Here is a 25,470-nt window from a genome sequence, read left to right as displayed (position 1 = left end):
TTATTATTTCGTTAATCTGGTCTAAACATTAGTTTTGTGAAAAATAGAGCTGTTTCAGCGAAAATAATGTAGGCCATAGGCCATATTCTCCAACATGGAAAATATAATTCAATTTGAAAGCAAATCTATCGATTACGAAATACTCTAATTAAATAAAAGAAACTTATTTCTATGTTATCAGATAAATGTTCTTGCATGTTTACATAGTGAGCATTTCCGCATGATGCATCCGGTATGTGCCGGCCTTTAAATAGTATTAAACAAGGCATAACATTAAGTATATCTGTATAATAAAAAGCTCGGGTTAATTTTATTTATTGTTTTCATAATAATTTTCATTTTCCCTTTGAAGACGACTTATGAAATAAAAATATTTATGTCGCTTTAAGACAACTTCACAGAGACTTCCAAATAACTTATCATAATAACACGTCAAAAATATTTTACTTCTTTTCCGAAACCTTGTAATCGGCTGTAAATGTATTTCTATTTGTATGTGAGCTTGTGTCACTCTAGTGAGCGATGGTTTTTAAATTTTCTGAGATGAAAATAGGGAAAGCGAATCGGCGTTGAAGAATACTTGGATCATTTCCAAATATAATGACAGAAAACCGCGTAAAATAGCAATAATGTACATTAACGACGACTTTTGTTTATTTAAGCGGATGAATGAAATTCTATATGGTAATTACCATTGATCGTCTAGATAGATAGATAATTTCTTTATTCATACCCACAACATTGCATTGAACTGTACGAGTACAAGATAATAACATGAAAAAGAACTTAATTACTAAAAACTATTAACTATTACTTTATGAAGCCATGTGGCGTGGCACAGTAAAAGGCGCTGGCTCAGCAGTCTACAATGATCCGTGTTTTATATGTCGTTCAAACTGTAGTCTCTGTTGGTATCACTGGTTCCGAATTATTTAAGGAATATGGGTCTGTCACACACTTGACCTGCTTTTTATAACTCGTGTCAGAAATATTTCATTTTATGATTGTTGGATATTTTCTTCTACTATTATGAAGATACTATTTTTAAATAATGCCTTACATATAAACAATCAACTAATTAATAATAATAATAACTCCTCGGCCGATTCGGCCACGGCGACTGCTGTCAACTCCGTTGCTGTCTCTGGTGTGCTCGCAGGTGGCTGACGTAGCCTATCTTATGTAAACATATGTATGAATAGTAAAACTTGATAAACACATTGTCACAGAAAATCTTATAAATATTTTTAATTTGTATACGATCACGAAGAGAAGTTTAGAGATAGATTACCTTTAATAAATACCAAAATAAAATAAAAAAATATTTATTAAAAAATATTCAGACAACAATAACAGTAAAAAAATTGTGACCTACAAAAAAGAGCTCTTTTTCTGTTCTATTTTACTCATAGATGTAATCATCGCGCTGGAGTATCGCAATGACAGGGGAAAGCTCAGATGTAGTAGCAGCTTCATACATGGGTATGACCTTCAGGTTCGTGTCTTCTATGTTATTAACCAAGGTCGTTTTTGGATGCAATTTCATCATGGATTTCTTATCGTCAATATTATATCGTTCATCATCGTTTATGTTGATTTTATCTTCCAATATATCATTTTCTGGTTTTGGAGTTTTGTTTTCAATTACATACTTGTTATAGTACTTGGTTCTTCTGGCTTCATTACGAGTATTATACTTGTTTTTTTTTTCTTCGTAATTATACTTTTGTTTCCTAGCCTCGTAATCATACTTTTCATATGGCCTATTCACTAAACGTAGAGCATAAGGTTCCTTGTCTGAAAAATATGAACTCTCTTCTATTTCTGGGTTAAGGTTATTATGCTCATCATCTTTTGTTACTTGAATACTTTCAGTAATAACTTCATCATTTACTTTTGGAGCACTAGTAGCACGGTCATCTTTTTTCGCTTCATAATCTTGGGGTTTACCATATTGAGTCTTTTTTAAATTATAATCATAGGGTTCTCTTTTTGGACCGTATGTATTTGTTTTATCACTTCCATCCCATTTCTTTGACCCGTCATATTCGCCTTTCTTTGCTCCACTACTATCTTTGTGTGTTATAATGATATCTTTTACTAACACATTTGGTAATGAAAAGAATTGTTTATCATCGAAGTCTAAATCAAATGGATACCCAGGAGATAAGATTGCAGAATTATATTCTGTTTTTGGCATAACGTTTATTCCTGCAGCTGTTACTTTTATAAAGGGTGCTACGAAGACAAGTAATTGCATTGGTAGACCTTCTGGAGTACCTTTCGGAAGTAATAGACGTGATGGGAAACCGGATAAATTCTCAAGAGAGTTTAATGGTTGAACATCTAACCCAAATTCTGCGTCTTCTACTAATTTGCGAAGGACTTTCAGCGAAACGAAATCTTCAGATGTTCTCTCGATTGCATTAGATGTTCGAGATATCACGTTACTTCCAATCTTTAAATTACATTCAAAGTTATCCAGTAACATGTATAAATCTTTCTTCATAGCAAATTCACCGGGTAAAATTTTTGGTCCCAAATAAATCTTGACTAATCCTTTCTGACTCACTAATGAAGAGATGTTGAGTTTAAGAGTAAATGGTTTATGATTCAATCTGCTTTCAACTACACTGACGTCGAAAATTGGACGATCTGTCGATATTCTTAAGGCATCTGTTACCTCAAACTTAAATGGTTCAAACATTGTTGAAAGTTTTTTGACTTCTACATTTACAACTTGTACTCCAGGGAAGTATAACTCATTCCTTGTGTACCCAGGAAGGGACTTAAGAGCTTCATCTACCATATCCACAATTTTTTGGTTTATCTTCCAAGATACTGGGTCCCGCAGCGACGTCATATAGTGCGCCAACACAGATCGATACCTTTAAATAAATAAAGTAAAATTTAAAGTTGAAGTTTAAAACACTGGAGGCTATTATCGTTTTAAGAAGGAATTAAATATACTAACTAACTATAATTACTTTAGAACTATAATTTCTTTAGGTACCTACCTATTTTCAATCGCAACACCTCCAAAGATTCTGCGAGCATCCAATTCGTAGTTTTCTACATTGGTCATCAGAAGGTTCATCAGGTTGCTGATAATTTGTGATTTAGTATATCCATTTTGAACCTAAAAAAGAGGCGTAAGTAAGAACTCTTTCAGAATTAAAAAGTAGAAATAATATGTATTGCAAAATCGGTATATATTATTTTACCAGCGTTGGAATAATTTTCATTATGTTGTCTTCGATGTTTTGTAATGTATTTAGGCCTGTAATTTCTAAACCACTAAGTCTCGGGGTAAATCCTTGTCCATTAGAAAACACAAGCATCGGATCATAAGAATCAACATTGGTTGTTTTCCAATCAAACTTCTCAAGTAGCGTCAGTCCATTTGAATACCGCTCTAAATTATAACGAGCGTTTAATTGTTTGAGAAAATGGTACAAGTACTCTGCATGGTTACTATTCACATCTTCAGTGTTAAACCAAGGAGCGTATTGAAGTTTTTTCAAGAAATAATATGTATTCAATCCGACATCTTCATGGAAATACGCTAGTTTAGATTCATCACTAGCATCAATGTTACATGTATAATTAGCATCTAATATATACGAGTTCCCTTCATTAACAATGCTCTCTGTAACTGCTACATCTCCACCAGCCAATAGAGATGACGCTTTGATAATAATATCTTGACGGATAAAGTAGTGTGGCAACAATTCATATGGAGCAGGGACTGTTATTTTTTCTGTGTCACGTCTTTTCAAAATTGCTAAGTATATAGCATTTACAAAGAGTCCACAGTTCACGTTTTGGCGGGCCCATGCCGCTGTCTTATAAAAAGTGTCGAAAGTTTGGGCGTTGTACAGAACATCGTAAAGTAACTGGAACTCATACATGTGATCTTGATTCAGTTCTGTAAATATTACTCCTTTTTGCAGCTGGCCGTTAACACCATAAAGTTTTTTCAGATTATTGACCATTTCAGGATCCTGAAAAACAATGTACACTATATTTTTAACTGTTTTAAACTAATTCAATGTAATAATTGTTTGAAACTACACTGAAATACTCGCTACACTTAGAAGTACCTAATATTTTTACCCTGGCGTTCTTATTAACTGTTTATTTTATTATAGGATAATATTAAACAGATCAAAGTAGTCCCACAGTAAGGTCAGTAAGGCCTGTGTTGTGGTTACTAGACGATATAGATATTTAATATATTGTCATACATAAATACTTATTTATTTTATATAAATATATACATATAAAACATCCATCACTCATGAACAAACATTTGTTAAAACACACAATTAAATGTCCTTACCAGGATTCGAACCCGGGATCTCCTTCTTCATAGGCAGGGTCACTAGCTCACTACCAACTGTGCTAGGAGGCCATAAAAAACATTGAGAATCGCATAATACTTAAAAAGTTTACCGTATTGACACAATGTGTAAGATCAAGCAAATGAAGGTACCTATGCTAATTCGGTCTATTTCAATAGACCATTCAATCAATTAGTCCATTTCAGTTGTTTATAGAAGATTGAAAATAATTAACAGATATGTTAGTATAAACGATACCTATTTATGCTTACCGTATATTTATCAGCAATTGAATCTAAAGTAAACTCCTGAGCCAAGCGGACTATGGTTGGGTCGATACTTTCTTCACAAACATTGTCAAATAATGGCAGTAATAACTTTTGCATATGAATCCATCCCATAGAACCTGTAAACAATTTTATTACACTTTAAAATGTTATCAAATTCAAATTATAGCAAAATATATACATAGTACAATTTGACACTGGGTATAACGATTTAACCGGTTAACCCCGGATTAGTGGAATGATGCAAGTGGTGCTAAGGGAGAGGGGGGCAGCTATCACTGGAGGCGGCTTAGAACAAATGCGTTTAAAAGTGTATTTTTAATGCGATAATGATCCAAATCTATATTTTGGGCTTGAAACATCGACCCACACAACTGTCACCTGACATATTTAAAGTTTGACAACACATGAACAAACCAGTAGTTTAGTTTGTTTTCGATGCTACCCGCTAGCGGTATTGTGCAGATTTGTAAGGTTTCTCAGGCTGTATTTGAAGAAAGTAGTTAGTGAAACTTAATTTATTAGATAGAACAATCTATTATGTTTATTGACGAAGGATGAATAATCAAAATTTGCAATGTTTCTACAAAATAACGAGGTTTTTTTTTAAGTAGGTGTTGGGGTAGTTATGAAAAATAAATAGGAGGCAGTTTTGATTAGCAGTCTGTTCAAAACTACCCCGGCTATAAGAAATGTTCATATCTGCCCCGATATTGACTGGCAGGTATGTAAATTGAAACCGTAATAATATTTTAGTAAATGCTAATAATGCATTTATTATTTACGTTTAGTCATGTTTAATAGAAAATTTATTCGAATTTTGTATATAGGTACAATATTACAAAATATTAAATTAGTATTCTATAAATAATTAAAACATTGCAGTTTATTTATTTATTAACAGGTTAAAATTATAAGGAATTTAAAAAATAAAGAGAATCACAGAGAACCAAAATAATATACTATAATAAATACTCATATAACCCGCTGTAAAAACATTATTGGGGTAGTTTTGAAAAAAAGTATGTGCAAAACTGCCTCAAGGGGGTAGCTTCAGTAAGATTTCAATACTTTTCAAAGGTACCCCCACTGAGGCACCTTTGAACACTCCAAAAAACATGAATGTACAAAACTACCCCATCTTTGTTGTAACTGCAAATTATACGAGTAAAATGTTAACACGATTTTTTCTTGTAACAAATTGTACCAAGTACAGATAAAAAAATGCGTATATCTCGATATTATTGCCGTTACAGTCCATTTTTCAAATCTGCCCCATGCAAGTTCAAAGCTACCCACTGTTGGGGCAGTATGGAACATTATTCCCTGAGTTGCAAAAATCGAATTTGTACTATTATCTTTAGCTTTATATATGTGCAAATGCAGTAATTACATAGGTTAATAACGTAGGTTATTGTGTAGAGGCTTAAAACTGGGTTCAACGAGTAATATTTGAACTATGACAATTAATGTAAAAAGTGTACCAGGCTGCCCCCTCTCCCCTACTCTTAACAATAAGTAAGATTTTGTATATTTAATCTCTTAACGCACGGTTCGCAGCTAATAATTTTGCTGACTGTACCTACATGTAGATAGACGTGAAGTTACACCATAAACTAGTTTTTATTTATGATGTTATCACTAGCCCTCTACAGAAAACGGTAACTAAACCGCTAGATTAGTTAGCATAGGTATTTATTCGCACAATCAAAACATACAGTCGCCATCATATATATCGGAGCGGCCAAGGTGTTCACAGTATCTGAACACGCGCTATAGCGCCCTGACAATAGTGACAATAGAGGCGTGTTCAGATATTTGTGAGCGCCTTGGCCGCTCCGATATATCTGATGGCGACTGTACAAACATTCTCTACTGCATTGTGTATAAATATGAAAGTAATAAGTACATTTATTAAACTTACTGATTCTTGTTGTTGGTTGTTGTATATCCGGAACCTTTATAAGGAACCCTAAACTTCCCGCGGCTAACGCCGTGACTAATATTACTGTCAACTCCTTCATTTTCACTAGCACACTGTTAATTATTAAAGCTGCTCCTCAATATTTATAGGGTTATTTCTAAAGTTCATAGACTCAATTTGGAGATAATTGAATAGTTGAATGGGTTGAATGGACGAGTTGTTTGTGACATGAGATTAGTTAACTATTGCAACTTTGGAATCGTAATTGGATAATGACTCAGTTATTCGCGTAATATTAATTAATATTATGCAAATAACAAGTTTATCACTTAAGGGTTTCAATAAAATTTTTATTTAGTAGAAAGGTACCTTTTACTAAAAACCTTTTTGTCCCTTAATTTTTTCATACATATTTTTTCTCATTATTTCTGATCATGGGACAGTGACATTATTAGACTTTTGAAGTCTAGTTTTCGATCAACAAAAAATACGTTAAAAAGATGGGGTCCTAGTGAACCGTCTTCCAATGCCATATCTTAAACAGTTGTTTACTTACGCTTTCCAATGGTGACGGTTAATAACGAGATGAGTGAGGAGGTCTCAAGAAATATAAATATTGGTACGGTACCTAATGAAATTTGTACGGAATATTGTTGAAGCTTAATTATTATTTTGTGCCACTCGCCTTCGAGGTAACGGGGTGTTGGGGGTCTGACGCCATAGCTTTTATAAGGGAGGTGGGAGGTAGAATCAGGGAGAGGATCTCTGACGCTCGCGCGGGTTCGTACCTGGTGCAAAGGTTGGCCATCGCTATCCAACGTGGTAACGCGGCAAGTATAATGGGCACCTTTGCACCCGGTACAGCCCGCGGAGGCCTTTTAGATTAAAATATTTTAATATTTAGATATATTTAAGTTACTTTTGTATGATTATTTATGTACCCTGTATATTCTTAATAAAATTGGTTTTCTTCCATTAATACTTATAAAGCTTACCTACTAGCTTACTAACCAGCAAAGTCAACTTTGCTGGTTCTTTGCCGGAAAAATTCGTCTCGAACTATCGTACAATCCAATAATATAGACGTACAGCCTCAGCGACCCTTGCCTTGTGATAATACCGAAAGTATTTAGTTATTATTATAATAAATTGTTAAATGAAAAAGAAAAGAAATATATATTTAGAAAAGCGAAAAAGGGTTATAATTTCAGCAATTCATTGTGAGTTAAGTATGTTTGAAAGCGGATATTTTTGTGCCGAGTGTGCCACCGTATAGTCGAAAATTTTCAAATTAATTAGTTTTTTGTTAACAAATTACTATTTATTTTGAAAGTATAAATTAAACCAAAACGAATTAATTTGAAAGTAGGTATAATTCAAAATACATAGGTGTAATTTAAAAATATACAATTATATATATATTAATCTATACTAAACAACTATTATTTTTAATGTATCTACCATATACCTGAAACTGAAAATAAATTTTATTACTTAGGAAGGTGGTGTGGTTCAAATTATTATTACGTATGTATATACTAATCTGATAGATATGTTCATTCAAATACCTAAAATATAATCCGTTGAAGTCAACAACGTACACACAAATAAGGTCAGTTTAATAACAAAACTCGAGTGGTCAAGGATTCCTTTCTTATCATTCATTATTGTGACTAAATATTGATTATATCAATGTTTACATTTTATTTTCTGAATTCTTTTCTATTCTAACGGATGATGTGGATGACGTAGGTTATTACTATTCTTCTTCTTCAGTCGGTCCCTCGATATTGAGGATCGTGACATCATAATTATCCTCCTGTTGAAGACCAGGTTCCTCCATAGGGTTCTGAGCCTGGGCCTTCCTCAGCATCTTTTCCCCACAATCCAGGATGTTTAAAAAGAATCTGTCGTGCCATATGTGGTGGCCAACCAACTCATCTTGCCCCTTCTGTTAGCTATTGGGTCTAAGTCTAATTATTATATATAAAACATGTATATACTTATATGATTATGTGTACAATATACATATGTATATTGTATATTAATGCGTTAGAATGATGTGCTAACTCCTGTTTCAATCAATAAACCTAGCGGCACGTAAATATACGTGAGGTTCCACGGGAAAAGGTACCTTGTGGCGGTTGGCGCTTACGTCGCATAGCACCGCAATAGTATTGGAGCTGCGTTAATAATAGCGTAAGCACCAACCGCCGTAGGGTACTTTTACCAGTGGGACGTCACATATTATATTGTAAGATAAATAAATTGTAAACAGTCTCTCAGGTCCATTGGTCTCTACGTCTCAAGGTCCTATTTATTTAAAACAGGATGCCACTATTAAGGTAGACTTAGTGAATTTGACACTCGACTCTACCTGCCTTTAAAGCAATATAATTAGGACAATAACCTCTATTCAGTGCAATAAAATACAAACTTCATTTACGTACATCTTTGAGTTGAATTTTTGAAAATGTTTGTTACGAATATGTATGAGACTACATACCTACATGGCTAGTTATAGTCGGTCTGATATATGCTAGATGCATTTTTTCATTAAAGCTGTAGAATGAAAGCAATAGTAATTGTACATTTAGCAAGATAACCTCTCTAGATACCTACCTACTACCTATAAATTTTAAATTAGCACTAATATTTGACCAAGGTACAATGTATGTACTCATATGACATGTGCTAGCTGCTTTTCGGTGAAGGAAAATATCATTATAAAACCTGCATATAACTGCATACCAACGATTTCGAAGAAATTCAGATGTGTGTGTACTATACGTGTACCAAATATACTACGGCGCGATTCGGGAAATGTATTAGAGATGCACTAGAAAAGATATAGTAGAGATATGTGACAAAAGGTACCATTGCCCCGACTAAATATTGGAGCGGCGTTAATAATAAGCGTAAGCGCCAGCCGCCATAAGGTACCTTTTGCCGTGGAACGTCACATATCTTTACTATTTCATATCTAGTGAATGTCTAACGGCGCGATATCTTAAAGTTCGAATCGCGCCGTATGCTAGCATTGAACTTGTAGCCCTTATAATTATTTTGAGAATCGAAAGCGGCCACTGCCCAGCTACTAGGATGCATATAGGGCTAGAGTTTAAGCTCTCTAATATGTATTAAGCTGTCTGTACAGAGCTGAAATCTATTTGTGTTATGGGATGTAGTTATGAGTCACGTCGCCAATTGGGATTAAATCCCGCACATAATTACAACGTGCATGCCAGAGCGGAATTTACACGCTCAACGTTCAATGTTATTTTGTTTGTTTTCGATTGACATTGCTCTGCACTTACAGGCTTACTCACTAAGTTTCTAGGACATATAATAGATAATAGTACCTACCTATAAAATATACAAAATAATTAGGTACATAAGTCAATTAGTAAAGCACGTGGTCTAAATTTTAAAGACTTACGCGTAAGGAAGAACCTGAGGGGCTACCGCGAAAACCGAAATTCTTAAATTGCGGGGATCTTTCTCTTTTACTCCAATGAAGGCGTAATTAGGGTGACAGAGAAAAATGCCCGCAATTTGCGAACTTCGATTTTCGCGGTTATAGCCCAGATGGCTACTATAGCTTTATAAAATTAAAATAGGTTATTAAAAATATGACTGTTATACACGGTGTAACATGAGCAAACCGAATAATTTTAACAGCGCATTCCTGATCGTATTTAGAGACAAAAATGTCCTATAAACTTTTATGAAATTCGCCTAGTTTCAGAGATATTATTAATTAAAAAAAAACAAGTTTTTATTGTTACTTAGTGTAAAAGACCTTTTTGATGGTGATGTTGCTGCTATGGGACGTAGTCTAAATATCCTTATTGATAGATGTCAAAAAGTGACAAGTAACACTTTGCAAAAAGTAGGATTTACGAAAAAACATATAAAAATCAATTTTAAGTGACAAGTTTACCAATAACATTTATTTTTTATGTACAAATACATTAAAAAGATTGAAAAATCAAAACAAAAAATAATTTTTTTTTGGCGAAATTGACCTAAACTCATTTCACATTTTTTACTTCTTTTGACCTCAGGAATGCGAGGTTAAAATTATTCGGTTTCCTCATGTTACACCGTGTATATGTTCATTAATACCATGTGTGTTCATTCTTCGTGCAAAATAAAGTAATAATAAGTTTAAATTTATTAAAATGATGTAAGGTGAAAACGTGTTTACTAATAAAGTTTCATCATAAAATATAACGTTAGCAAAAAAACAAAATAGGCAAATCGACAGCTATTAAGCTACATTGAATTTTATTTTGATCTCAGTAAACATTCCCATTAGTGGTGGAATAGTAAATAATAGTGTACTTCGATGTACTAACTAACAGATCAGTAATAGGTACAGCTGCCATCAGTTTGGCATTGATATAAACGCTATCGTGAACCTAATTTACTTTCTATAGTTTATATGCATCTCGCTCGTACTGTTATACTTATTTATTAGTGCGAAAGAGATATATAGAAAGTAAATTACGTTCACGATAGTGTTTATGTCAATGCCAAACTGATGGTAGCCGTACTATTCTGACTAAATCTAAGTGACCGAAATCGCGAGCAGCACCTATAGTATCCTACAATGAAAATAAACAGAAAATATTTATCTTTGGCGGCTGGCGGATAACTATTGTGAGCAGAGGTGCGACGGTAGGTAATCAACTGCAGGTACGTAAATCTTGTTTATTTACTGACTTTTCACACACTTGGCAGTAAAGCCGTCTTATATCTTTTAAATGAGGTGCCAACGAAGGGGAGGACTTAAACGATACTTTAAATCACGGTGTAGGGATTCCAACCTGCCAATTGTAGCACGTGGGGTTTTTAGAAACGAGCTACAATTAACATGCAGTGTTGCCAACTGGGATTTTGAAAAAATGCTGGACTAATGTCTAGATTATGCCAAATATTTTTGAAATATGCTAAAATGTCACTTGAAATTAGACACTTAAAACCCGCCTTTTTCTACTGACAAGATCTGCTTGACCAACTTTATATAGACCGTCGACGTCCATCCGTCCACAAAAGTCAAAATTCATATGAAAATATGAACCACATAAGTTGATGGCGCATATTGTTGCTGCCATGTTGGTACAAACTTGGCTTAGACTAAATGATGCTAAAAAATATGCCAGATGCAAAATGGAAAATTTTGGTGCCAAAGCGAGTTAAAATATACCAGATCTGGCATCATTTATGCCAAGTTGGCAACACTGTTAACATGTCGATGCGAAGTATATGTAGGTGCAGTGTACGAGTATTGCAATACACTGCTTTCTAGCAGATTTTAGACTTTTCGACCAAACTGGAACCAGTAGCGAAAGAGAAAATACCCATTAACTATGTACTTTATTCTGAAATAAATATTTCATTTTACATGTAAACGTTACTTGTCAGCTGAGACCTCCGTATAAATTATATAAATATATACTAATATGTTTTAGTTTTGCTTTGTATTGGTTTATTACCCTCATGTTTCTTCAGTTGTTAGGGTGTTGTTATTTCATTTATTATAATTAAGTAGCATTACTGTAATACTACTAATTATCTCTCACGTACTATTTTCCATAATAGTAATACTGCCGTATTCGAACTTCAAGATATTCACAAGAGACGACACTTACTAGATCCATTCTAGATACGTTATAGTTTAGATATCAGCTAGTTCTCTTTTGCAGCGCAATTCGGGTAACCAATGTCACTTTTACGTAAGAGTAATAGAGTAAGATATGTATTAGATGTGAATTGGATCTCTAAGTCATATCCTGTGGAAATCGTTCAAAAGTATCTCCATAATCGCGCAAATGTCTAATTTGACAGGTTAGATCTTCAACATATCGTTATCGTATCTTGGTGATGTCTAAAAGATATCTAATAGATGTCTATTTCGAAATCCGAATCGGGCCCATAGTATATTAACTGTAAGTAACACATTATAGTACCCAACAACTTTCAATTAGTAAAGGTAAGTAGGTACGTCCGGTCTAACATACATCATGTCAATGTACTGGAGTACTTACGAGTACATTGTAATAGCTCGTTTTTTAGTGTTCCGTACAAAACTTTGTTCACGGAACACTTATGGGATCACTTCGGTCTTGCAAATCAGTCAAATGCGTTTTTTGCTAGCTTCTAAGAATAATCTTGTATCATTAATACATTTCTTAAGTACTTACTTTATTTTTCCAGACAGAACTTTGAAACATCCTGTAAAACTTGTTTACGTTTTTAATTGGTGGCTGTGTATGCGTATCTACCTACTGTGCAAGTGTGCATATAACTGTGTGTGTAACTAGTGTTGATATGTAACTAGGGGCACCTGATCAACATTTGCAATGTTATTGACAACGTTCATGCGCTTTGAATACTGTTTGTAGGTAACCTAGGCAATAACCTAATTAAATAATCGCCATAGTTAAAGAACGCGCATGCGTTTGTGTATTGTTTTTTGCAACTAGGTAGAAAATAAATGTACACTTCGACATGAAATTTGACGTGTGCCATTTGGTGCTATTAATAACACAGGGGAGTTCCAAAATGATGATGATGATGATGATGGTCTCCTGACCGATTTCGGCCACAGAGACTTTGTGTTCTGAAGTAGATAATTTTCAACTCCTAAGTTCCAAAATAATAATGAAATATATTATTATTAGGCCTGCCACAAAAGTGTCCGGGTTGAATACCACTTCTATATTTTTGTATTGCTAACGCCATCTTTACCGCTTTATCCCGTATTTCTGAATAAACATGTTCGGGTTCGATGAAATGGTTTTTACAAATTTTACATACATACTGTACAATATATATAAAAGAAGCTTTGACTTCAAATAATTTCATTAGGCACTAATAGCAAACCAACTAAGTTTCCTAATACCATCCAACTAAGTTTTGTTAGCTGTCAAAGAAATAATCTAATTATCAGAGCTCGGCAGGGGTGAGCCATTTTGACGTCACTTATGTCAAGTGTAGATATTATTAAGATACACCTTAGAAAGAAATATTAAAATAAAACTTTATTAATTATAATTAAACTAAAATGATGAATGAATAAATGCCTTATGTACAAATAAACTTTAATAGTAGCATATGGATGGATATACCTACATATTATTTGAAGAGGTTTACTAAAAAAGCTTGCTATAAAATTCATTTGTTTTAATGGCGACGTAAAGATCATAGCGGAAAGGCAGCCTAAATATTTTCTTTAGTTATTAAATTACACCACATACACCATCGAATGACAAGGCATGTCCATGTTGTGCAAACTCTGAAGACAGCTCACCCCCGCCGAGCTCTGCTAATTATGTATATCAATAACTTGCTCTGCACTAAAGTTCACTAGTCAATATTGTGCACAAAAGTTGACATTCGTTGACCTATCGATAAGCCGCCGTGGCAACGGCTGGTGTCAGGCTACCTTTTATACGTCAATGTCGTAGAGAATGTTTTGGTAGATAAAAAATTGGTATGCAAAACAATTTCACTGTACCTATAAACATGTTTATCTTATTGTTGCTAGTAATGAGACTAGAGATATGCGTGTTTGCTTGCCAACTGACAATAAGTACCTACTAGAATATTTTATCTACTTGGGGGCGTATTTAAAAATATTGTAATTTTTCCAATAGGTACAGTCTAGCCTTATTAAATGTGTACTTTTACTTACTGTACTTTTGGGTTGGGTTTGACATGGTAATTACTTGTCTTTGGAATGGCTGCATTATATGCTCTTTAAGCTTAAGGGAATGCAGACGGGGTCAACTAATCTAGTATGGCTTATTATTAACCGGGCAACTAAAATATTAAACAGGAACTTTCATTGGGCATATAATAATATAATTTGGCTGTGCATTAATATTTTAGCACCAAAAAATATATATTAGCCTAAAATATAATCATCATATTATCAAAAAAACTGGTAGCAAAATCTAGCCACCTAAAAAAATTTTTGGGAACTTAAAGTGATAGGTTGGCGACTAATATAATAAATTGGCAACTAATATTGTAAAGCGATCATAAAATTTAGTTGTCACCTAGTTGTTCACACCTAAGTAATCAAAGGTAAGTGTCCCTGTGAATGACACTATTAGGAGGAAATTAAGACATTTACCCGGAAAACTACTTAACTATGACCCATAAAGACTATTGGTGTATGCAGATTTATAAACCAGTTCTTCCTTAATATCAGCGGAACAATACATTGTATAATAGTAATAACAATTATTAATTATTTCAGTTTTCCTCGACATCTGAAATTGTACCAGTGGATAACTGGCGAAATTTCGAATGTCCCATTGTATGACTATGAAAAAAAAATGTCGTTGACCCAGTGTATGACATGGAGGTGCATCAAGTTTACATGATAGCTGTAACCAATGTATGACACTAGTTACGACCCAATGAATGACACCTCAATACGTAACTGTCATTCACTCCACCACCATAGTAAAACAGTGTATGACACTCATGTCAGATACTACTCACATGATCGAAAAATAATTGGTTTTTACAGAGTATATTAAAAATATGTCTTTCTTCCTTACAACATGGTCAATATTAAATTTCATAAAATAGTAATTTGTGCGAGTGAATGACATAGATGTCATACACTACTAAACGCTAAATTTTTTTACCAGTGTATGACATGTCTTCTAAATACTAACGTAAGGAAAATAATCTACTTTTAATATACAATATCAATTGTTTGGTTTATTATGTAACAATATGAATAAGCACTTACTAATTACTTATAAAGTCCTGTTTTTTATTTACACTTTTAAGATGCAAAATCTTAACAGATGTACTAAGAAACCCGACGCATAACTAAATCGATGCACGTCCTAGCAAAAACTACCTCACAAAGTGAAAAATATTTAACGTATTAATGACAGCTTCGGAACAAAATTCATAGATAACACATGCAATCGGTTAAGTCCTGTTTTATGTTTATATTAAAAACCGTTTTCTTGTTTTTCAAAATAAACTGCGTAAAAGTCATACATTAGGTCAGTGTCATCCATACGGACGTTTACCTAACTATAGTCATAACTGAGCATGTCGTTTCAGCTAGGTAGTATTTTAAGACGAAAGCAGTTAAATTTAATGAATATTGGTCACTTTTTACACAAAACTCCTCAAATTAATTTACCTGTACGTAATGGTCAGTATACTTATAGTCGAAATTTCTAATCATGAAACGCCTAATAGCCATTATACCATTAGATCTTTTAATTTTTAATTACTTATTTCAATAGTTACCACTGTGTTCTGCTAGAGTCAACAGATAGGTGCGACGTTGAGCAAAGCGAGGAGGAGCGTGTTAGGTTGACCGTGTACTGACCAAACAAAATATTTTAAAAGAACTTCATTTTTGAATTAATAGATAGCCGTTTTCATTTTAAAATGTGCTCCATAAATGGTCTCCAATATAATAATTCAGTTGCCAAATAAATACTTGGTACCTGCCTAAAAATAATCAAAAGCTGTAACGGCATTAAAATACAACTCATGTTGATATACATATTTTAAGGCTCTGTTTTTGTTGCCAAACTATTAATTTTAGTACCCATTTCTATTTTTTTAAACTATCCAAATTCGATTAATTAGTTGACCGGTTAAATACGTGCCATCTAGTATTTAGAGATTCAAATTTAAAGTACCTTAAATACCATAAATCTACCTAGCCTTATTTATACTAATTGCTTTGTGATCTGAGATTTCACCACCATCGCCATTTAAAAATAAATGTCAAAAATAGAGTCGAGAAAGAAATTCCATATTGTTTTATTTATTCCGACTCCACATACGGTACTCCCGCTTACAAAATTGAGAAAAAAAAGAAATACGATGTTTATAGGAAAACAGCCGGGCCCACGAGAACATTTTTAGCCAAGCTGTAACGAAGTCACCTAGCTGCGCTTCGCACTCGCTCGGTCGGTTTGTGTTGATTTATCAATCACCAAGTTCCTACGACAACTTTAGGATCGCATAAGATCAGCTCGATGTCATGACAGTATTGCATTGTTACCGCTATTTCATGGAATCATGGGCAGTGGCGTGCAGTGCATACAAAAAAAGGTAGGCACTAGGGTAGGCAGTCCATACAAAATGACCAAAAAAAAAGTTGCCGATTTTTATAGTTTGCGTTACATTCCTTCAAGAATGACTCTTCTAGAGCCCGATTTAAGTCTTATCTCCACTGCACGCCACTGATCATGGGTATACTAGAACAGAATATAACACCAGGGGGGCGATTTTTGAATTTCGAACGCTCCACTCGAAACCACAGGTTTCCACCGAATTTCGAGTGACGAAATCCACTCGAATTTCGGTGGAAAACGGCACTAATTATTGAAATACGAGCGATAGAAATTGAGCATCTAGTGGTATGGACCGCTCGTTTTCAATTCTATTAGTAGAATTTAAATGCCTAGTAGTGGAGATATTATTGAATGAAATACACGAAGTGGTTCTAATGGTAATTAAGTTTTCCGGGTTTGACCCATACATAAGTAAAGTTGCACACCATTTTATTAGGCAGGTGTCCAGTTAGTTTCCCATAGCCTAGTATTTAGTCCATCGCTTTCACCCAATATTATAGTCCCCTTAATTTGAGATTAAGTAGGTACATCAATCTCAATAGTTCTTACACCCTGGCGGATGCTACCTCTGCGAGCGTCCCATGACACGGGCAAGAGCAGCATCCGCTCGGTGGAGGTATCCATTAACATCAAAGTATCTACGTGTTCGTTTCGGATCCCCGCACGCCACCCAAATCCCAAATGCCCGGTACACCACCTGTTCCTTGTTAGTTAAAGACGTACAAAATCATACTAATGTAACTGTAAAATTAATAGGTGGAGTACAAGCGCCATCTAGTGACGAGTAGTCTAAGTATAACTAGGGTTAGAAAGAAAAGATAGAAGGAAGCTTGGTAGACGCTTTGGTTTCTTGTTACACTGTGCGCTAGATGGCGTTAGTAATACAAAAATAAACATGAAATTAATAAATATTATAATAATGTTGATTTCTTGTAGATTGTCTATTGATGGCATGTATGAAGATGGCCGATGGGGTCGAAGAGTGCTAGAGTGGAGACCACGGACTAGCAAGCGCAGCGTAGGACGTCAACCCACAAGATGACAGACTACCTTGTTAAGGTCGCCGGAAGACGCTGGTACAACCGGTACGAATGCACAAAGGAGAGGCCTATGTTCAGCAGTGGACGTCTTATGGCTGAGATGATGATGATGATGATGATGTACCTATTAGCAGAGACCAGAAAATATCCAAGACGTACGTCTAGGTGATGCATTGTTACTAGTTTGCTATTTTAAATTTACGGGTGTCTGTATCTTTCATATACCGTAAAACGGGGTGAATAGGTTTCGCGGGGAGAGTTGGGTTATGAATAGGGAGAGAAGGGTGAGAAGGGATTTTAAGGCTACTGCTACAAAAATAATGTATTCTAATTTAAAATGGGGCTATAGTAATACGCATAATAAAAAAAAATATATCCAACAATCTTCCAAAATCACCTTTGTATGAAAAACCCTCTCACCCCAAATACGAAGCACTACGGGATGAGGTGTGAACGAAATACACGAAATCGAACGGTCGAAATTAAAAAAGAAACTAATAACTTTTCGGAGTTTTCGGGAGCTTTACGCGTTTGTTTGTTTTGCGAACACTTTATTTTTGGTAACCTAATTTATCTTTTACCCGACCAAGCTAAGACATATTTATTATACTCGTACAGGCCAAGTTCTATTTCGTAACTGGTGACCGAAGAGCTGGCGGCTACCTCGCACAACGTATCAGTATTGCGATACAGCGGGGAAATGCCGCTAGCATCCTTGGTACAATGCCTCAGGGGCCTATTTTAGATTTAAGGTAGTTATTAATTTCGTTTAGTTGTACCACTGTATATATATTGTATGTAAATAAAGTCAAGTTGACTTTCTGTTAGGAACCAATCAAAGTATTAAAAATTTCTGAAAGGGTGCTAAGAATGGGACTAAAATGTCAAATGTCGGCAGTCAACTAATCTGGTAATATGTTAAGGGCAACACATAATCCCATTGTCTATACAGATCCGTAGTAAAATGAGAAAATCTAGACTATTCTTTTTCATATTTTAATATGCAAAATACTCTTTATTGTAACACAAGAGTACTATGCCATTCTGCAGTCAGCTGCAGATATACTTGCCCAATGCATAGACTGTTTGTATGCAGGGGTCATACGCCGGAGTGGTTTTAGTGGGTAGGGCCAAATACTCCCCCTCTCTTGCCAGGAGAGGGGAAAGGAGCGGCGAGTCCCACACACCGTGCGTAAACGCATTCCCAACGTCGAAAAATAAAAAGGGGGTCAACTATCTCTGCAGCTGACTGTACATGTATACACGAGTACCTACATGTTTATGCACTTCAAATATTATCGATTCTACATAAGTAAACCAAACTTATATAGGTAACTATGTAGTTTAAAAAATACATTACTAGTACGTTATCGATATGTGAGGTGAGTCGATTAAATAGGTACATATAGGTAGTTATTGTTCTTAATATATGTTCTCTTGACAACAAAGAATATTAAAAAGTAAGCAAATACTTTGTTGTTTATCTAGAGTGAAATACCTACTATCTAGCGGTATAAAAGGGGGTGGAACAGTAAGAGAAAGCACAGTTGAGTTCCCTCTGGGTCGGCTGTACGATGAAGGCGACCGTACTATTGGTACTCGGCCTGGCCGCTATGGCCATGGCTAGAGAGATAATAGATGACGACCATACCACGGGTAAGCACTTCAAAGTTTTCCATTAAAGTTATCTGTTTGTCTGGCTAATTGTGTAATTAGTTTGACTTGAAATCCGCCCCGTTACTATACGACTGTCCGTAATAGGGCTGGTACAGGAACTGCACACTGACTGCAAGCTAATTGCATGGCTTCCGTACAACTTGCAAGTGGGATGCAGTTTGTCTGGACCAGCGTATTATGAATGGCTTTTCCACATAATAAATAAAGTGTCTCTTCTTAACACTTATCTTGTCTTTTTAACACGAAGAATTGAAAGAGATAGATACTGCCATGTAAACAACTAGTAGTACCCCTGCTATTAACCCGTACAAGCACTACGCAGCTAATTCTTGTTTATCTTTAACTTCTTCTTCCTGGCGTTATCCCGGCATTTCGCCACGGCTCATGAGAGCCTGGGGTCCGCTTGACAACTAATCCCATGATTTGACGTAGGCACTAGTTTTTACGAAAGCGACTGCCATCTGACCTTCCAACCCAGAGGGGAAACTAGGCCTTATTGGGATTAAGTCCGGTTTCGTCACGATGTTTTCCTTCACCGAAAAGCGACTGGCAAATATCAAATGATATTTCGTACATAAGTTCCGAAAAACTCATTGGTACGAGCTGGGGTTTGAACCCGCGACCTCCGAATTCAAAGTCGCAGGCTCTTACCGCTAAGCCACCAGCGCTTTAATTTTCTTAAACTAATGCCAATATACCTATATAATCCAGTGAAATTGTAGAATTGAATTGAAAAAAAAAACACTTAACTTGGCGTTTTAAAAGTAGAAATATAATGTTTTCATTCCTAAATTATATGAAAATGATATATGTATAACGTGCCCTAGCTCCTAAGAGTAGGAAGAAATATAGCAAAGATTGGATCTGGGGATCCGACTTTCCCTCTCCCTTTTTGGGGGGTAGGCAGGGTACGATGTCGTAGCTACTGGACCAAATCAGTTTTGTTTGACCTTAGGAACAATCGTGCCAAGCGGCATCGCCTGAGTCAAAAGTGCATACTCACTACACTCACTTAGCTTACGAGCTCAATTTCAATAACATCAAAATTTTGAAAGCCTTTATCTCGGAAACTATTCAATCTACAGAGACATCGTATTATTTAAAAACGTCTAAGAAAGTTACTATCAAAAACTAGTCCTTTAGGGTTATAATCGCCCAAATCTAAAAGAAAACCAAAATTGTCGCGGATTCTTCGATATTTGACAAAGTTGCGTTCAGCGCTCGAAGTCACATACTTGGATTAATCATTGGGCCAACATCATAAACAAGTCTGCAAAAAATCAGAACTACCGGATTTGACGCAAACGCAAAATGTATAATTTTACTGTATTAATATGTATCAATTAATATTCTTTTCCCCTTTACACTTCTGGGCTTAGTTTTAAATAGCGGTAGTAACTCGTGGAGGAAGGATCATCCACTAAATAAATGTTGCTCACAACTACGTTTGCGAGTGTGCTTTCGGTTCAGTTACTTTTCATTTCATAAATCTTAGGTAGGTACATAAAATGGAATACTAAGTTTTATTATTATTTCTTTTTAGACAGGCAGCTGATGCTAATGATTCACTTAGCATGATTTAAAGTTTACGCATAAAACATTATTTAATTATATAATCACTGTTTTCACAGTTAAATTTGATGTCAAAGAAAGACAAAAGTTGATTCTCAAGCTACTGAATCATATTACGGAACCATGCATGTACAAGGAAATCGTTGATATCGCCAAAAACTTCAAGATTGAGGACTGCGTAGATCTCTACACTGTAAGTAAAACACATGTTAAAAAACCGACTTGAAGTTACTTACGCTAATACTAGCTCAATAAATAATTTTATTTTATTTTCTTCAGAAAACCGATGTACACAAACGTTTTGTGAAGATGCTTAAGTTTGGCGTGCTTCCACGTGGTGAAGTTTTTACTCTCCACATCGACCGTCAGCTCGACGAGGTAGTAACCATGTTCCACCTGCTCTACTACGCCAAGGACTTTGAGACCTTCATCAAGACCGCCTGCTGGATGCGTTGTTACATGAACGAGGGCATGTTTGTCTACGCTCTTACTGTTGCTTGCAGACACCGTGAGGACTGCAGGGGCATCATTCTGCCTCCTCCCTACGAAATCTATCCTTACTACTTTGTGCGTGGTGATGTTATTCAAAAGGCTTACATTTTGAAGATGAAGAGGGGATTGGTCGACCACAAACTGTGCGACTTCTATGGCATTAAGAAGACTGAGAAGGACGTTTACATAATCGATGAAAACGTATACGACAAACGTGTGTACCTTAATGATGAAGACAGGTTGAGATACTTCACTGAAGACGTTGATCTGAACACTTACTACTACTACTTCCACATCGACTATCCATTCTGGATGAAGGACACTATTTTTGACAAATATAAGACCAGGCGTTGCGAACTGACTCTGTACATTTACCAACAAATCTTAGCCAGGTACTATCTTGAGAGATTATCAAATGGATTGGGAGAAATCAAAACTCTGTCTTGGCACAAACCCATCAGGAAGGGCTACTGGCCTTGGCTGAAACTGCATAATGGTGTACAAATCCCTAACAGGATGAACAACTACGTCATTGTTCGCGATGAGAACGTTGATGTTGTTAGTCTAGCTCAGACTTACGAGAGGATCATAAGGGAAGCTATTGTCAAGGGATATTGTGAAGTAAGTTGCACTACTTTCAATAATTTTGTAATTATTATTTCTAGAAATTCTAAATCTAATAATTCCTTGTCTTCTCAACAGATCAACGGCAAGAGGTTTGAGTTGAAGAAGACTGAGGATATCGAAACTCTAGGAAAACTTATCTACGGTAAAATTGATAAGGATATAATTACCGACGTTACCGATAAGGACCGTGTTGAAGCTTATCGTTACCTGCTCATTGTTATGAAGGCGTGCCTTGGACTTAACGTTTTTACATCAGACAAGTAAGTTACCTACCGTTCTTTCCTATAGCACCAAACTCCAAACACTTGTAATGCGTTGTTCTTTTGAGTTGTTGTACTTGCTATAGTGGTAAGAGAGTATAATATCCGTTATTAGTAGCTAACATAAAGTTCTTCATTCAATCTTCAACAGGTCTCAGTTTGTCTTATAAATAGGTACATTCATTCTACTTTACCAATTTTTTTATAACTTGCGAGGCGAAGGCGACTCTTTTGGTGATTGATTAACTTAAATACAATTTGAATTGAAATTATTCATAAAAAGATCTCGTACAATCTACACAATAATGACTAAATTTAACGTTAAATATTGTTTGATATTTGTGGCACGTCACCATGTGTATTATTTATTATATGTGCTGGACTGGAAGTTATAAATGTTCTAAATAACGGTTTTTTACACAGATACTTCGTCGTGCCCTCGATTTTGGATCAATATCAGACTGCTCTGCGTGACCCTGTCTTCTACAAGCTCCAGAAGCGTCTGGTAGACTTGGTTGTTTTGTTCAAGAGACGTTTGCCGTCTTACACTAAGGATGATCTTCTGTTCCCCGGTGTTAAGATCGACAACATTGTAGTAGACAAGCTCGTTACCTATTTCGACGACTACCTTCTGGACATGACTAACGCCGTAACTTTGACCGATGAAGAAATGAAGAAGACAAAATCCGACATGGTATTCATGGTTCGCAAACGCCGCCTGAATCATCAACCTTTCAAACTAACTATCGATGTCTTGTCTGACAAAGCAGTCGACTGTGTTGTGAGAATCTTCTTGGGACCCAAGGAAGATCACTTACACCGGCTGATTGACATCAACAGGAACCGTCTTAACATGGTTGAGCTTGACTCTTTCTTATACAAACTAAACAACGGCAAGAACACTATTGTCAGAGATTCCAGGGAGATGCACAACCTGGTGCGCGATCGTATTATGACCCGTGACTTATGGAAGAAGATCGATGGTATTACTGACATGCGTGATTTGTTAGTGAAGGATCTGAGGAATTACGTGACTGGATTCCCGACTAGGTTGTTATTGCCCAGGGGTCATGTTGGAGGCATGAAGATGGTGCTGTATTGTATTGTCACTCCGTTGAGACTGGTCGACAATATGGACCTGACAATCTTGGACACTAACCGCAAAGACCTTGTTATGGACTTTAGATCAACTGTCCTTCTCGACAAGATGCCGCTTGGTTTCCCCTTCGATCGTCATATTGATGTAACTAAGTTCTTTACGCCGAACATGAAGTTTGTTGATGTCATGATCTTCCACAAGAGGCAGGAGTGCGACATGAAGACCCGCTGGAACAGATGGGTTCTGAAGCACTACGACATGGTACACATGACCTCCATTGACGACGACAAGGTGTTTGTGGATGTCGACCTCAACACTCACATCGACCGTGATATCAATCTTCTGAACGTTGATATCTGAATAATATAACAAATAACTTCTCGTGTATGATGATGAATGAAATAATGTTATTTTCTAGCAATTAAAAAAAGTAAAAAAAAAATATTTTCATATTTTTTATAATATCTTGTTTTCTTTAATCTACCTACTTTTATTAATAGGCCATCTTATTTAATAGCATTTAGCACAAAATATAGTGTATGTCAAAGTAAAACGTACAAAATATTTGGTTGATAGGTGCAAAGCCTTAAAGGAGTAGGTAGTAGCTGAAGTAACGTATTTTTCAAATTTTTTAACCATATACCTACTTCAGACTTAGCTAGTAGTATAAAAGAGATTGATCAATGAGCACAAGTAACTTTTACTTTTTTTTAATCCCCCTACGGTATTGCCAACGAAATCTATTTATTTCCCAAAAACGCCTTAGGTACATCATTCTGGAATGCTTCTCTGAACTGCAGGATCGATTTCTATAAAACATAGCTACCAAAAAACCACCGCAAGTAACCTAGCTTCAACGTATAAAAAGCCCCATCGAAATCGACCAGTTCATTGGAGAGCTACCATGCCACAGATAGACAAACATAAATTTTAGAACAGAATACCTACATTCTATTATATATAAGTACTTTGCTTTGTCAGAAAAGGGCGATAAATTTGAAAAATGTAGTTGCATTACGAAGTTGGTTTGCCAGAGTTGTATAGGTATTGTATTTTAGTTCACGTTTGCCCTCTCGCGCTCGAGAGGAGGCCTGTGCCCAGCAGTGGGACGTATAAGGCTGAGATGATGATGATTTTAGTTAAGGTAGACTCGATTGGACAGCGAAGTCAGGACAAAAACACAACTTTTTTTTGCCATACAAAACAGTTTTATTTGTGAAACCAAAAAAGATTTCTCTTCTGCCTCATACATATGGCAATCACTTTCAGTCATTAACATGTAGGTATGTCTCAGTCATTAAAACACATCATGTAGGTATGTTTATTTGTATGAGTAGAACAGAAGGTTCTCTATAAGCACTGGGGTAATAGTCGTATATCAGGAAGCAAATGATTCATGCGTGTGCCGCCCACTCCGTGCGGTTTATTTACCTTCATTGCTCCATTTACTTTATTATCTTTGTTTTTATCTCCCACCGTTTTAGGATCATGATCAAATTAATTTATTGTAACATAGTGATTATAAGAAAACCGGGCAAGTGCGAGTCGGACTCGCGCACGAAGGGTTCCGTACCATAATGCAAAAAACGGCAAAAAAAACGGTCGTCCATCCAAGTAGGTACTGACCCCGCCCGACGTTGCTTAACTTTGGTCAAAAATCACGTTTGTTGTATGGGAGCCCCACTTAAATCTTTATTTTATTCTGTTTTTAGTATTTGTTGTTATAGCGGCAACAGAAATACATCGTCTGTGAAAATTTCAACTGTCTAGCTATCACGGTTCGTGAGATTACAGCCTGGTGACAGACGGATGGACAGCGAAGTCTTCGTAATAGGGTCCCGTTTTACCCTTTGGGTACGGAACCCTAATTAGAGTAAAGAGAGCAAGTTTGATGCCATCAAATAAATAATTTAAAACTACCTACTTACCTAATCTTTTTCAACACAGTCAACACGAGACCGATTCAGAATTTAATATCTTGGTATGAGATTTATGAGCAATAACCTAACCTTA

The 25,470-nt window shown here is 35.6% G+C and overlaps 2 protein-coding genes across 2 annotated transcripts; one reads left to right on the top strand and one right to left on the bottom strand.

Moving 5' to 3' along the window:
* Positions 1–1,402: 1,402 nt before the first annotated feature.
* LOC134672878 (hexamerin-like) lies at positions 1,403–6,689 on the bottom strand. Its single transcript, XM_063530826.1, has 5 exons — positions 6,555–6,689; positions 4,616–4,749; positions 3,225–4,004; positions 3,018–3,139; positions 1,403–2,888 (listed from the first exon to the last, which is right to left on the bottom strand). The coding sequence occupies exons 1-5, from the start codon at positions 6,652–6,654 to the stop codon at positions 1,403–1,405; spliced, it is 2,622 nt and encodes an 873-aa protein (XP_063386896.1). The 5' UTR covers positions 6,655–6,689.
* Positions 6,690–19,270: 12,581 nt separating this feature from the next.
* Positions 19,271–23,918, top strand: LOC134672378 (basic juvenile hormone-suppressible protein 2-like). The gene is made up of 5 exons (XM_063530238.1): positions 19,271–19,386; positions 21,039–21,172; positions 21,259–22,092; positions 22,174–22,358; positions 22,782–23,918. The coding sequence occupies exons 1-5, from the start codon at positions 19,305–19,307 to the stop codon at positions 23,815–23,817; spliced, it is 2,271 nt and encodes a 756-aa protein (XP_063386308.1). The 5' UTR covers positions 19,271–19,304; the 3' UTR covers positions 23,818–23,918.
* The last annotated feature ends 1,552 nt before the right edge of the window (positions 23,919–25,470 follow it).

Source organism: Cydia fagiglandana, chromosome 17 (genome assembly GCF_963556715.1).
Source record: "Cydia fagiglandana chromosome 17, ilCydFagi1.1, whole genome shotgun sequence".
NCBI classification, from domain to species: Eukaryota; Metazoa; Arthropoda; class Insecta; order Lepidoptera; family Tortricidae; genus Cydia; species Cydia fagiglandana.
Note: the sequence above shows the minus strand (reverse complement) of the source record. Positions and strands in the feature narration are given on the sequence as shown.

Bases quoted from the DNA above. Each gene is read 5' to 3' on its own strand.
- LOC134672878 (XM_063530826.1), bottom strand. From the start codon at position 6,654: ATGAAGGAGTTGACAGTAATATTAGTCACGGCGTTAGCCGCGGGAAGT. The intron at 4,750-6,554 runs GTAAGTTTAATA...AATTGTTTACAG, and splicing joins ACAACCAACAACAAGAATCA to GTTCTATGGGATGGATTCAT. The intron at 4,005-4,615 runs GTAAGCATAAAT...ATTGTTTTTCAG, and splicing joins CAATTGCTGATAAATATACG to GATCCTGAAATGGTCAATAA.
- LOC134672378 (XM_063530238.1), top strand. From the start codon at position 19,305: ATGAAGGCGACCGTACTATTGGTACTCGGCCTGGCCGCTATGGCCATG. The intron at 21,173-21,258 runs GTAAGTAAAACA...TATTTTCTTCAG, and splicing joins ACTGCGTAGATCTCTACACT to AAAACCGATGTACACAAACG. The intron at 22,359-22,781 runs GTAAGTTACCTA...TTTTTTACACAG, and splicing joins AACGTTTTTACATCAGACAA to ATACTTCGTCGTGCCCTCGA.